The 14,042-nt window shown below is 41.0% G+C and overlaps 1 protein-coding gene across 5 annotated transcripts; it reads right to left on the bottom strand.

Annotated features, from left to right (window-relative positions):
* Positions 1–762: 762 nt before the first annotated feature.
* Positions 763–14,031, bottom strand: GPX7 (glutathione peroxidase 7). Of its 5 annotated transcripts, none has more exons than XM_051800080.1 (4): positions 12,896–14,031; positions 10,190–11,163; positions 3,563–3,824; positions 763–1,768 (listed from the first exon to the last, which is right to left on the bottom strand). In XM_051800080.1, exons 2-4 carry the CDS (start codon positions 10,394–10,396, stop codon positions 1,605–1,607), a joined length of 633 nt encoding a protein of 210 aa, XP_051656040.1. In that variant the 5' UTR covers positions 10,397–11,163; positions 12,896–14,031; the 3' UTR covers positions 763–1,604. The 5 variants fall into 5 exon arrangements, with proteins under 5 accessions (XP_051656040.1, XP_051656060.1, XP_051656069.1 ...); XM_051800100.1 differs by having other exon boundaries at positions 10,190–11,160; XM_051800109.1 differs by having other exon boundaries at positions 10,190–10,665.
* Positions 14,032–14,042: the final 11 nt, after the last annotated feature.

Below are 14,042 nucleotides of genomic sequence, written 5' to 3'. Positions count from 1 at the left end.
TTCTCTCTTCCACATGCCTCCCTTTTTTTTTTTTCACTAAAAACTAAAAAAACCTCACTCTCAGCTTCTTTCAGGCAATTTGAGATTGTTTTGTCCAGTACAAATCTCTGCCCTTCACGGTCTTTCTGGAAATCCTAAAGTACCTCAAGCTCTTACTTCCTTAGATAGCTCCACAGAACATCTCTCCTCTCCCCTCTTGTTCTGCAAACCAGTGCAGGCCACAATACTTGCCTTTGATTTCCCCTAGAGCCTGTTTGGACACTGAAGAGCTTTAATGGCAGTGATGACTTGGAAAAAATCCTTACTGTGGTCAGGTCAATTAAGGCTTATTTGTACACTTGGGCCCTGACAACTATATGGACAAACATTGTTTGTGCTATCTGAAAAAAAACATTAAAAAGCAGAAAAAAGCTTTCACTTGTCAATAATACCGCAATTGGACAAGACTAGAGTCTTCTTAAAGCATCCTGGGGTTAAGAGCATGGGAACATTGTGTTTTTGTCAAGACACAAAGAGTTCATCTGACAAGATTTTCAAAGGGTTTCTGTCAAGGAACAATGAGGCTGCAATTGTTGGTGTTATTATTTTAGTGTGAGCTAAGGAGTTCTGCAGGCTGAGAGCTGAGCAGATGCCTGAAAAGGTGACATTAATAATTTGTAACATAAATGTGGTGTTAAACCAGGTAACATTATGTAAGAATTAAATATTTGCGAAAATTAACTCCATGGAAAAGATGTTGATTGTCTAGTGTTTGTCTGTACATGCAGCAAAATTGGATGGTGTCATAAATTGTAAAATAAATTTAACATCAGTTTTATGAGAGTTTTATGAGCGAGAGTAATTCTAAGACAAAATGCTCTCAGAAGAAACAGCCATTTCTTATAGGCTCTGGTCCTACAGATGTTCAAATGACTATTTAAATATCATCTAGTAGTTAGTCTTTACTTGGTGAAAAAATATAGAAATTCTTCCCATAGTTTGTGGAGAATTTTTAAAGAGATTTTGTCTTCATATTTCTTCCATTTCTATTTAATAGTTTTATTTCCCCAATGCCCTTCTAAAATGACTTTCTAGACAGATTAAATGAAATATGTTTGGCTGTGGTAATTGGAAAGGCATATATCCATGCAAGTCTGCCTGGGCTGAAGGTACCTGGTTTGTCTCTCTCCTTAGCACATGCCTTGAGTCAATCATGCACTTTTTACTCTTTATTTTATTCAGTTTGTGTCAAAACATAACAACAAAAATGTAGATATCAGTGAGAACCCAGTTAGGAAATTCTCATTATTCTGAGTCTTCTTCCTACAAGTACATTAACTGACTTCCTATAGTGTTACCCACAATGAATAACTTGAACTGGGGAAGAAACAATTACTGAGAATTTCTTTTTTCCCAGAAAGGTCAAACTGAATTCAGTTGGAGAAAAAAATTTAAATTACTTAGGCCATGCTAACTTGCTGTTTTCTACATTCTTAGAATGGTGACTATAGATTCAACTGGTCCTAATTTCCCTTCCCCATATTCTCTCTTTTGGAATGTGAAAAGACAAAGACCCGTCCTAATTCTCAACAGAGATGTAATTGGCATGCTGGTATTTTTGAAAGTCATAATTCATCTTTCTTCTTCAGGATAATTTTTCTTACAAGTTCTGTAACATGAGGTCTTATTTCTTCCACAGAGACAGTAGAGTCCCAGGCCTTTACTACTTTCCCATTGGGGTCCACCAGGTATTTCCAAAAGTTCCAGGTTGGTTCTTCTCCTGTAGAACCTACAGGCGAAAAAGTGAAATATTAGAAAAACACATTAGGCAATTCCTGACATTTGTTCCTATCAATTTGATGACTACCCTCTCAGAGGAAGGAGGAATGTAAAATAGGGAGTTCAGACTGAACAAGATTAATTTTCTGACAGACAGGGAGCTTTAATTAGACAGGAGCCCCCTGGAGACTAATGGGAACAGGGAAGCTTCAGACAGACAGGAGAAAGCACTAGAATGGGTGTTAAAGTGTGTGAGGGCATGTGTGTGTCTGTGCCACCCAGATAAACCTGAAACAGTGGACTTTGATAGGAAAATGGTATTTGGCATAACAGTGTAGCTGTACCAGGACTGATTACTTGCTTACCCAGAATTTTCCCTCCGAAAGCACCCAGTGTCAGGTGCTTCAGAAGATTGTTTCAACAAATGTTACATGAAGTAACAAAGTAATTGTTCCAGGTTTCCTCCTACTCATCTACTTTTTCCCTCCCTGGCCACGTACTCATTTTACACAAGTTGAATTCTTATCCTTCACTGCTCTGCAACGTGACTAATAAAATTTTCAGGATTTTCAATTAGCACAGGCACCTCATCCCACTAAAAGCACAAGTACAGATGCTACAGACAAATTAGCATCTTTTTTCCACTGATTATACATTGAGCAAAACCTCATGAGGAATTAGAAGATATTTCAAAGTACCACCAAGACACAGCCAGACTACACTGTGCTGCTTAAATGCTGCCTCCAGCAGCCTCCTGCTTCCTGTGGGACAACAGGGAAACACAAGTTTGGCAAGTTTCATGTGAGATGTCTGCAGGAACAACCCTACTGGGGAAAACAGAAACGGAAGGACCTGAAGAAGATTAAAGGGAAGTTTGCCTAGCAGAGAGATCCACCACAGACACCTGGAAGGAGGTGTGCTTGGGACAGTCACAAATATTATCACTACTCATTTAAATTCAGTGGTATGTGGGCAAACACTGCAGAGAAGCAGCAGCGACACAGTCCTTGCAGGATGGAGCTCAAGGAATTCTGTGTCACACTGAGCTTTATTTTATTTCATTGTTGGAAGACATTTCCTTCACTTTGGGTTAAGGCTGACATTTTAATTTAGCATTTAAATGGTATTTAGAGCGTTTGTTCAGTGCAAGAAAAATAGTGCCTTGATAAAGAATATCCTGCCTTACAACATATTTTGTCAGCTGGCTGCTAAGGACCTGCAAAGCTCTTCAGGTGTCAGTGCTATAAAGCAGATTGGAACCGGCGGAACTGGACATGGCTATTCCAACACTTGGGGAGGAGTGAGGAAGGGAGTATTCAAGGACATCCTTTAGTGCCCAGTTTCACTTTCTGATTGTTGAAGTAAATTATGAGGTGCTTTGCTTCCACTTATGCTACATCTCTTGAGATGAATCTTATAAATCCAGCCTGCAGCACTCCTGTCACAGGAGGAGCACTTACGAGGCTGCAAAGCAGAAAACGGAAGGTCAGGTGTTGGATGTATACAGGGGAATATTTCAAAATCTATATCCTATGTAGAGGTTTATTAGATGAGCTTTTACAGGACAACTGTTACTGATGTGTCCTCAACTCTGGAGATCTTTTTAGAAGGTAAGACAAAGCTGTCAGAGGTGACAGAGAGAGAAATCCTGCCTTGTGTGAGAAGGGCTACGTGACTTCTGACCTCTTTGAGCCCGCCAACTCTGTGAACACAATCATAGGGATCTTTTTTCTGTCAGATGTTATTTTGTATCAGACGAATTCTACACTTAAGAAACAACCCTCCAGTGTTCTGGATTACTCACCAATTAAGTACTTGAAGGGAGGAATTGCTCCAGCCCCGCTGACTGTGGTTTTGCTGAACATGGGAAAGGAGGCACCGTAAGTCTTTCGCGCAAAACTTTCGATTTCTCTGTTGGTGTCTGGTTCTTGCTGCCCAAACTGGTTGCAGGGGAAGGCCAGCACATTGAAATGGTAGGGGCCCAGGTCCCTTTGCAGCTGCTGTAAGGCCTTGTAGTGGCTGTCTGTGTACCCACACTCACTTGCAACGTTGACAACCAGTGACACCTGAAGAGAGATTGAAAAATGTGTTAGACACGTCAGCTTTCCAACAGGTAGGCTGGGATGCAGATTATTTAAAAAAAGAAAGAATGTCTAGAGAACTGTGACTGAATACATATTTGAAACTACATCGAGTTCTGTTAACAATAGGAACATTTAATATTTCTTTCATGTATTCCTACTTGGTAACAATGAAAATAATCAATAAACTTCTAAGCAATCTTAGTTTTCAGAGAATCTATATTTCTCCATTCTGCCCTTTGGACAGTTTCTAAGCATATTCAAGAAGTGCCCATTCAGCTATGATAGACCAAGTTGCATGAAAGAAACTTGCAAACCAATGTATTTTTTGTTTTTTATTTATCTGTTGTGAAACATCTGCTCTGCATCATCTTTCCCTGTGCAGAATTTAGTACCCATCCAGAACTGGCTAATCCATTTATCATTGCTAGTTAAATGACCTGGAAGTTAATAGAAGTAATTACAGGATTTTGAGTTGGTCTGTGCAGAATGGGCTGCAAAATCTTCCGCCATTTCTAGAGTAAATCTACTCAGTCGAGACAAAATGACAACAGTTTTTTTCACAAAAATTTACTGCCTCAATTAGAGATTCCAAGAAGTGAAGACTGCCCACTATCCTTTAAGATCTTTCCTGTGGTGGATCATGTCCAACCTGTGGACATGGTGTCATTCAGATATTACCAACAGGCAGATCCAGCTGGAGGAAGGTATCACACACAGGTGAGCACCACAGGAAAATAAAGGCACGTGTGGAACAGGTTCCACCAAGAATTTGTTGGAGAAAATAAGTGACCTCACCCTGAACTGACACAGTTTCTCAAAGCTTTGAGGAATTTTCCATTGGTTTTTGAGATATTTTATCCTTAAATAACTTTTGGGATTTCTTATTAGACATAGTTCTTATTACTCTCACAAATTTTGTAAGTGTGAGTTGCTGCTCATCCTACATAAATTGAGTCCATTCTAATACTTTCATGTAGAATATAAAAGTAATTAGGGAAATAAGGCGTGTCAAAGAAATTATAGTATACAAAAAATAAATAACTACATGTAAATAGGAGTTTTAAGGCCAGAAAACAAACTGGCTTATAAAAGCCTTTAGCTGGGTAAGGTATGGGATCATAAAATGAAAGGCCTGGAAGGGGTAGGAATGAGTAAAGAAAAAGGTAACGGGGTGTTGGTGTTTATAATTTCTTACATTAACACTTAGTTTGTGTTTTCTACCTTGTGTAGGTATATTGCTATAGAGAATCATAAATATCCTGAGTTGGAAGGGACTCACAAGGTCCAGCTCCTGAATTTAAAGTGGTTTTGGAATGGCTCTGTTCTCCCTGGAAGACAGGTAATCTCACAAAACACAAGTTGGTGTAATCTTTGTGGTGTAGTGTCAACAGAACACAATCCAAGCACTCCCTGGACACTTGCATATGAAATATGACCTGCAGCCACCCAGCCAGCCCCCAAAGCATCACTTTCATTCAGGCATTTAAAAGCTCTGCCTGAAATTTTAAATTCAGTTTCCTAAAACACTCGAAGATGTGGCACGTAAGTAGATTTTTTTGAGAGAAGATATAATAATTTTATGATGAATTCCTGTTGCAGACTGTCAGCATTTCAAATAGAACTTATATATTGGCCACAAAAAATAACTATTGGCAGTTCTGTTCCTTTCAAATAATCTGATTTACCAAGCATAGTGATAACTGTAGTTTAGAATGAAGTAAAGATAAATTGTACCACTAAGAGTTGAAGTCACATGTAGTTCTTTCATATGAAATTTTAGAAGCTTTTTAAAATATAGTTTAAGGCTTGGCATTTTCATGATGCAGGAGTATTCATATACCTTATTGTATTCACATCTATTGGTACTTTATCCCAAATAGTGTGGAAATGTAAGAATTTATCATTGGAGGTTTAGGGGAATAAGCTTGAGTAGGCATTGTGTTCATATTAAAACAGATATGAAAGATGAAAACAATCAAGCTTTTATAACTTTTGCTTGATTTTAAGCAAAAAGAGGGCTTGAAAGAATTCACTCAAAAAGAATCAATTTTAACTTACAGCTGTTTAAAATCAGTGATTATTTGGCATGGTGGTGAAAGGCTTGAGAGCTCACGGCGCAAATAGTGCAAACTTCCAGACAACTTCCCACAAAATAGAAGGAAACTACACACAGCACTTTTTTGTATAGCAAACACATTATGCTTCTTTTTCCTTAGAAAAATGCTCTCCCTGTAACTGAATTCTCCACCACTGAACTCCATAATTTAATAGTGCAAACCTCCTAGAAGTGTAACTAACACATATAATCAAAACTTGCAGGATTTATTGGTATTTCATAAGGAACATTTAAAATTATTCTTTAAAAACCTTTACCAAGTAATCTTTCAAGTGTCTGGTACTAGAAGTGATTAAATGTGATGATTTTTTTGGTCTATATTTTATTTTTAATAAATAACAGTCACTCTTTTTGTTCTCATGTAGAGGCTGTACTTTGACTTCTTACAACTATTAATGCTTTAAATTAAGTTCAGTATGCTTGACTTTAGGCTCTTGAGAGTGCAGGTCAAGCACACCACCTAGTGTGCAGTGCAAACAGTTCATCATGGACCTCACAAAAATCATTTCATTTAAGCTGAATTCTCTATCAGCTCTTGTCTGACCTCTTAACACTATCCTGTCTTTCCCTTTGCTTAGAAAACCCAGGCATTCTAATAGTGAACTCATTTATTTAACACTGCAAAAAGACTTCCTGGTTTACTTGATGTTTACACCAAGGTGCCTCCATGAGGGAATGGTCCCTGAACAGATTTATGAGTCTGGTCTCATCTTCAAGTAACCCTTTGTGGATCTTTCAGCAGGGTTTTTAGACCTGGAGATTCTTAACTGGCTCCACCTGAGCCATAAGAGTCAGCTTACACCAACTCACAGAGCTGTTACCTCCACGGAAAAAAGAGCAGTATTTGTGCAGTAATTAAATGCTGTTCTCTGCATTTACCCACACTCAGTAATACACACACTCAGACTGCAGGGAGCTCTGATCCAAAGTGCCTGGCATTACTTCCAATAGTAAAATAATACTTAGGTAGTTATAGTGCCTGATGCTTTTACGTGATTATAGTACCTTTGGTTCAGGATTTCCAAAGGCACTGCACTGACGCTGCTTAATTCCACCTCAGCACACTGTACTCAGCTCTGGGGTAGCTTGGGACTATTATATCAAAGACAGGTACAAAACCAGCAGAGAACAGTTGATGCTTGGGAGTTCTGACTCCCAAATAGGCGCTATTTTTGGTAAGAATATATCTTACAGCATATCTGATTCAGATCATAAAATGAAAGATTCTTGAATTAGGTAGGGAGATAGGTTAGATAGAAAACTGAGCTTGTTTGGATCCTCTTGATTCTTGTCCAGCCACGTATCACTGCCCCTCATTTTTAATGTAGAGGGGTCAACATCAGTATAGAAGCCCGGAAAAACCATGGCCTTCTCCCATAACACAGTAAACCAGACAGTTTTGGGGTCTATTCCACTCATGATACTTTTTTCTCAGTTGTTATAGTCATTCCTGTCTTTGCTTCCAGGTACATGTCACACAGTACCTGATTTTGTAGCACATATGCCAAATTTCTAGCATTCTGGCAATATAATACCCCCATAGAAAGGGAGTACTCCCTTACATATTTTCAGTATTTTTATTAAAGGGGAGATTATGTCTGTGCACATTTATTTCAGAAAAAAACAACAAACTGTTCTCTGATATATTTAATTTTTGTTATTGCATAATTGTTAGTCTATTTCTTCTATACTATATAACAGAGGGTACTTTTTTATTAAGATGAACTCAAATAGAAATTGATATAATATCAATCGCTACTAGGAAAAAATTGTTTCAGTGATCTGAATGTGCAAAAATTTATATTAATAATGAGTTATTGAAGAAAGATTCTGCAAGTCATGAATTGCACTGATTGTTTATACTTAGCACAGCTTTTGTGTTTTTAGAATTAGCACACTTTTTTTTTTTTTTGTAGTCTGGAAGCTTTTGGATTTTTTCAATTCCCGGTTATTTTCTTGACTAGCAATTAGGTAGCTATTTAAATAAATTAGTTGAGTGACTGAATTGAAGAAAATGTCTTCTCTACATCTGCCAGAAAGCTTAAGGCTGTTAAAAGCTGGTTTGGCAATTAGCAGACAATTGTTCCAGGAGGTAACTAGTGACTCACTTTCTTTAGAACACCACCAGCACACACGTAGTACTTTAATATTATTTGCTTTTAATAGCTTTAAAATATTATGATAAACCTACGCCTTAACACTACTTATTTAACTGCAGATTTAAGCAAGTTTATTTTAAGAAATAAATGGGAGTTTTAATTAACCTTTTTCTATCTTGATACCGAGTTCTGACAACATAATGACAGAAAGGGATGTGTTTTATTGCTGCAATTTTCTTTAAAATGGTGCTCGTGCATTATCAAAGAGCAGCTGGCCTGAACATCAATAGGATTTCTGAATGTAAATCTTTTTATCCACACAGAAGCTGGTCATCACCTTTCTGGAATCAACTATTCCATGTGGCCTAGCAGAGATCAAGGAATACCATTCATCAATGTTGTTCCCTCTCCCAAGGTACAGATCTAGATCTCTCCCTTACGAAACCAGTCATGCCTCAAGGATGGCCTGGAATCATAGCACTGGGATACAGGCACACCCCCCCAACTTCCTGTTCATAAGATTCCAAATTAGGCTCTGCAGCTTGTTCCAGGGGGGATGAACACCCACAGCTCTCTGTAAGGAATTCTGAGTTCCCCCTTAACTCCTTTCTGTGTGGATTCTGGCCCCGAGGTAGAGAAGCTACAGGTGGTACTTGCTTATTCAGATTTGCAATGACCTGCAGACAAAACATGCCCCAGTAGCAGGATTTATTGACAGAGCCTTTGGAAGGAACTGATTAAAAAAGCACAAATATTGCTCAATATTAAACAGCTTCCATGTTTTTTTCCACTAGAGATATTGGAGTGGGCATGGGACCAGTTCTGCTGTATCTGAATTGTGCATGGAGGGAGATGAGAACTTTGACCAGGTAAGATTCAGTCCTGTCATTTGTTCCAACTCCACCAGTATCCCTTTCTGCTGAGCTCAGGAAAATGTGCATCTCCCCATACGCCTTCTCTGTCTATCTGCCAATGTTTCAGTGACCTGCTGCTGTGCACTAGTGAGCTCAGACACCTCAGTGAAGCACCTGAGGAGGGGAAAAGGAAGGTGAAAACACAATACTGGACATTAAGGGCAAAAGCGAGAAGAGGTGGTGCCTTTCTGAGCAGCAGGTAAGCTGTTGGACTGCCTGCAAGTGTCACAGATGTGTCATTTGAGTGCACTTGTGGGATTTATGTTGATTTTAGCTTCTGTAACTTGTGAGTGGGGCCATAAGAGCTTATAGTATTAAGCCTTCAGTGTGCCAAATTCCCTTATCACTCTTCCATAGGTACTGACCATCTTTTCTAGATGATCAAACCACTGAAAAACTAAATTACCTAAACTAAAATAAAATCACAGTATAGTCAAGGACACTGTTTTAAAATGGCATGGAAAGCTCTGCCTAAAACTCCTTAAAGTAATATGTAAATAAAATTTAAAAGACATCATAAAGTATATGTGTGTCTACGTGCCCTTCTTCACGCACTAAAAAGCGAAAGAGGAATAGCACGATGTTACAATTTCATTACACTCTGATATTACAATAACTACTTTATAATGTCTCTCACGTTTTCACTAACTACGGTGAAATCTGTTTACTCCATTAGCCATTGACTAAATCCCTTCCTTTTCAATGTAGAACATTAAAAAGGAATGGGATTTAAGTAAAAATAATATACAAGAAGTCATGCGGTTAAAAGGCAGAAATAAGCTCCAAAAGTAAGTTACACAAAGACACAAACTTCCTGAGCTTCCAAGTGAACAGCCACGATCCAGTGCAATCCATCCTGCTGCAAGAACAGCAGGCGGGGAGCATTCCCTGCCTGCCACGTCTACAGGCAGCAGCCGCCTGCCCCGGGAGAAGACGCAGACACACACAGGGGTTAGACTGCAAACATTTATTGAGAAGGAGCCTGTATTAACTAGATATCATCGCTAAACAGGAGTGCAGAGATGTGGGGAGCGGCACCCAGGCAGCATGCAGGCAGCACTGCCCTCAGGTAGAGTGGTGAGATAAAGAGTGATAAACCCAGACCTACACGAGACTGTGCCCCAAGTTTCTGTGCTCTCTCCCCCCCTCTCGCCCCGCAGACATGCAAGGACTGGCTGTTAGTGAGCCTGGGCCAGAGCCCAGCACCGCGGGACTTACCGAGCCCCTGTACTTCTCCAGGGAGACTAACTTGCCCCTGATGTTTACAACTTTGAAAGTGTAAAAATCAGGCTCTTTCTGCCGCGTGGCGGAAAAGGCTAAGAGCAGGAGCGCTGCAATTGCGAGGAGCATGGCTAGAGGGATGAGCAGGAGTTTGGGGAAGGAAGGGGAAGGCTGATGCTCCACACTGCCCTCCGGATCCAGCATGCTGCACGGCCGCCGCCGCTCTGCCCGGCCCGGCACAGCGCCGCCGCAAAGGACCGGCTGCTGCAAATCGGCCTTTTGCAGCACTCCTAAAGCTCTGTCCACACCAAACCTCAGCAGGATGGATTTATGGAGGATCCACGCACTCTGACATGGAGCATTTCATGGTGGCAGTGGTGCATTGAGTACTGTACGTGGTTTTAAAGTACTGGTCGGCTCGAGAACAGTCTGTGGAATCCAGTCAGATTTAAAGTTCCTGCTTTAACTACGTCCTGGGAAAATAAGGGATAGAGTTGTTATGATTTTTGACAGATTTGCAAGTGCCTTTTTTTAGTGTACTAAGTATAGCATCTGGTAACTACGGTGTAATGTCAAAGGATACCAATGGCTTGGTTGCTATTGGTTACTGACGTGAGTGCTCTGAACAAGAGTCCCAGCTTACAGTCAGCAAACCCAGAACTACAAACACTCTGTGCAGAACATCACATGGAACACCACCACATGAACCAGGCCTGCAGGAAATTCATCTTTACAAGCTCCTGTTTAGGGAGCAGTGAGTGGCCACAGCGCTGATCCTACAGTGTGGTATGGGGGAAACGACATTACCAAAGGGTTTTTAAGCAAGAAAGAGGCATTAAGGATGAGGAACTGAATTTGGTACCGAAGTTTTCAGACATGCAGAACCGAACCACTGCTTCAGTGCACTGATGTCATTCTTGGGTTGCCTGCAACAAAAACCTGCCATCTGTACAATTTTGCTCCTATGCCTGCTGGAAGAAAAGGATTTGGACATATAAAGTATCAACAATAGAAAGCATTAAATGGTCATTGATTTTTTTCTTGGCCCAAGAAACTGGTCACCCATGGCTGGGATTCTGATAGTTCTTGGCAAAGAAAAGCAAAATGCAGTGATTTACAGAAAACAATTAAGTAGAACCTCCAAGGCATATTGGAAATTTATCTTTTGAAGAGCAAATTACATTTTGTCATCTCACTTGGTGATTTATTTTCTTTTTTTAACTGAGTTTTGGTAGATCTTTGACATTTTGATTAAATTTGCTTAGGTAATTCAAGCATGACTGGCATTACTGTAAGTGAAGAAGACATGTATAGCTAGTTGACAAATTTAATTATAGTTTTTAAGCATTTCAGATTTTCACATCTTTTTTATGTATTTCAGCTTAAGTAGACATCCAACATCAAGAAACAAGGTAATATACTACAAAAATATATAGATAGAAAATCTTGTACTATGCTGGGAAGATACAGTTGCTAAGAACCTGAAGTTCTTCACAGATAAGTTCTATCTTTCTGTAAAGTTTCCTGGCTGTAGTATTGACCAGGAACCTATCCTTGAGATGACAGTCAAGTATGATTTCCTCATTTGATAAGTAAATTATCTAAGAAGTTTTAGAGTTTCTTCCAACACAGCTAGAGACAGAGAACAGGGCCTTAATGCAGTAGATACATTTAAATAGATGTTAAAAACCTAGTAAATCCTAAAAATAATTTTTAAAAATCATTCCGATGGTGATCAACAGCATTTTTTGGCCAGAAAATGAAAAAGAAATCTACAATACACTTCTACATTTTTTAGGCGTAATGTTATAGTACTTTGGGTATGGGACTGAAAATGAGGTGTCATACTGCAACAGGAGATAATCAAGTTGTGCTCTGGAAAGGCACTTTATAAAATCTGCTTCCTACAGCTTTATGTCTATTGTCTCTGATTTCTAGATAAAATTTAGTGGCTTTCGGGATTCTATTTTGTCCTACAAACTGAGCCCAGAAACTAAAAGGTTTTGATCACTGGCACTGAATTGGGAATTCTTTAAATAATGGCCAACTGGCAGTAGAACTCAGCTTCCTCTTTTACTGCCATGTTTCTATACTGCTCCCTGCAATAAAACATTCTTTAACATCAGCAAAGAAGGAAGCATTGTTCCTGAACACAGAGAGGAACTATGTCAAAGACTCCTGGCTTTATAAATGGTTCAAGTTTTCAGAGCCAAACTGCACTAACATTTCATATTAAAGTCTAGCCAACTATTTGAAGGAAATATGCTAGTCAGGTTTGCAAACTGGTGTGTGTTTGCTCACTAGCATGTCTAAATGTTGATCTAGGAGGACTGTATCCAGCAGCAAGTATAATTAGGTTACTTTTGCAATTTACTCTTTGACCTATGAAACCTAATAAAAATCTTTGTCAAACAGGACTGGCTGAAACCACCACCCAGTTAACCTGAGCTGGCCCCAGGGCAGCACTGCTGTTTCTGTCATTGCTGCCCTGGACTGACCTGGCTCACGTTCCTGAAGGTGAAACCTCTGTAGTACATCCCTGAGTTATCCAGTCCTGATTTTGTAAAGTGTGAACTTCAAGTGAACCAAAAAAATAGCACGTTACCCCTAGTCAGGATTGTGCTGACTTCACAATACATTCAGAAGTATGAATCGTCAGTATTTATAGAATCCAGTATTACAGATTTTGCAACTTTTGTTTACCTGCACATACTCCCTGAGGCAGCGTTTCCAGCACTCCTGTTCTTGTTATTTTTAATACTTTCCTTTGAACCCCCATAGTAGTTCAAGACTAATCTTTTACATGCCTTGTTTTTCTGGAAAGGCCTCCTTAGCCTCAAGTGCCAACATGGCATTTCAGTGCCAAAAAGGGGTAGTAGTGGCTCACAGAGGGATTTGCTTCAGACAAGCACTTGCCAGTGCCTTTAGGTCACCGTCCAGCACTGCTAAGAGCTGGCAGGCTGGCTCTTCTCTCTGGAGACCTGCAGACTGCCAGCAGACGTGCTGGCCAAGCTGCTGTCCCGGGCTGCTGCTGGGGCCAGCTCCGTAGCCAAGGTCAGGGAGCCTGGAGCCACTTCCTCAGTGTCTCTGGGGCATACCTGCCCTTCTCCACCGACTGGAGAGGAGAGGAAGAGGAGGGGAAGCCCTGGGGAAGGGGGCAGCAAGGCCGGGGCTGTGGCGTGGGGCTCCGTGGAGCCCTAACCCAGCTCCACGGGGCCTGGGGGTGCAGGTGCCTCATCGCTCTCTACAACCACCTGACAGGAGATTGTGGTGAGGGGCCGGTCTCTTCTACCGTGCCTGCAGTGAGAGGATGAGAGGAAATGGCCTTAAACTGAGACGGCAGATTCAGATTAGTTATTAGGAAAACAAATGTCACTGTTAGGATGATCAGGCATTGGAATGGTTGCCCAGGGAGGTGGTGGAGTCACCGTCCCTGGAGGTGTTTAGGAGGCGCCTGGATGTGGCGCTGGATGATGTGGTTCAGTGCTTTAAGGGTTACAGTGGCAGCGCTGGGTGGATGGTTGGACTGGGTGATCTTAAAGGTCTCTTCCAACCCTGATGATTTTATGCGTAAGGAGAGGCCTGGGCTGAGAAGAGGAGGGGGGAAATTAGGATGGCTGTTGGGGGGGATTAAGAAAAAACCGTGCTGCTTATTCCGCGTATTCCCTCATCCCCGCTTGCTGCTGTGGCACTGGGGGAGGGAGGCCCTGAACGCCGAGAGTGTTGGGGAGCGGGGCGCGTCGGCCCCTCAGCCAAGGGGGAGCTCTAAGGCAGCAGGAGGCTCCCCTGGCGGCCGGGGGTCCCCCCGGGCCGGGTCGGGTCGTTGTCAGCCGCCGCCGCCCTCAGCGCC

The sequence above is a fragment of the Manacus candei genome, unplaced genomic scaffold, assembly GCF_025592945.1.
Source record: "Manacus candei isolate 608988 ecotype Guabito, Panama unplaced genomic scaffold, ASM2559294v1 h1tg000005l, whole genome shotgun sequence".
NCBI lineage: Eukaryota > Metazoa > Chordata > Aves > Passeriformes > Pipridae > Manacus > Manacus candei.
The sequence above is the reverse complement of the archived record's forward strand: the minus strand, read 5'-3'. Positions and strand labels throughout refer to the sequence as shown.

What these genes read in the sequence shown, in the direction of transcription:
- GPX7 (XM_051800080.1), bottom strand. Translation starts at nt 10,396, where the DNA reads ATGCTGGATCCGGAGGGCAGTGTGGAGCATCAGCCTTCCCCTTCCTTC. An exon ending in TGGAGAAGTACAGGGGCTCG is followed by an intron (nt 3,825 to 10,189) that starts GTAAGTCCCGCG and finishes ATCTCTCTTCAG; the next exon opens with GTGTCACTGGTTGTCAACGT. An exon ending in TCCCTTCAAGTACTTAATTG is followed by an intron (nt 1,769 to 3,562) that starts GTGAGTAATCCA and finishes TTTCGCCTGTAG; the next exon opens with GTTCTACAGGAGAAGAACCA.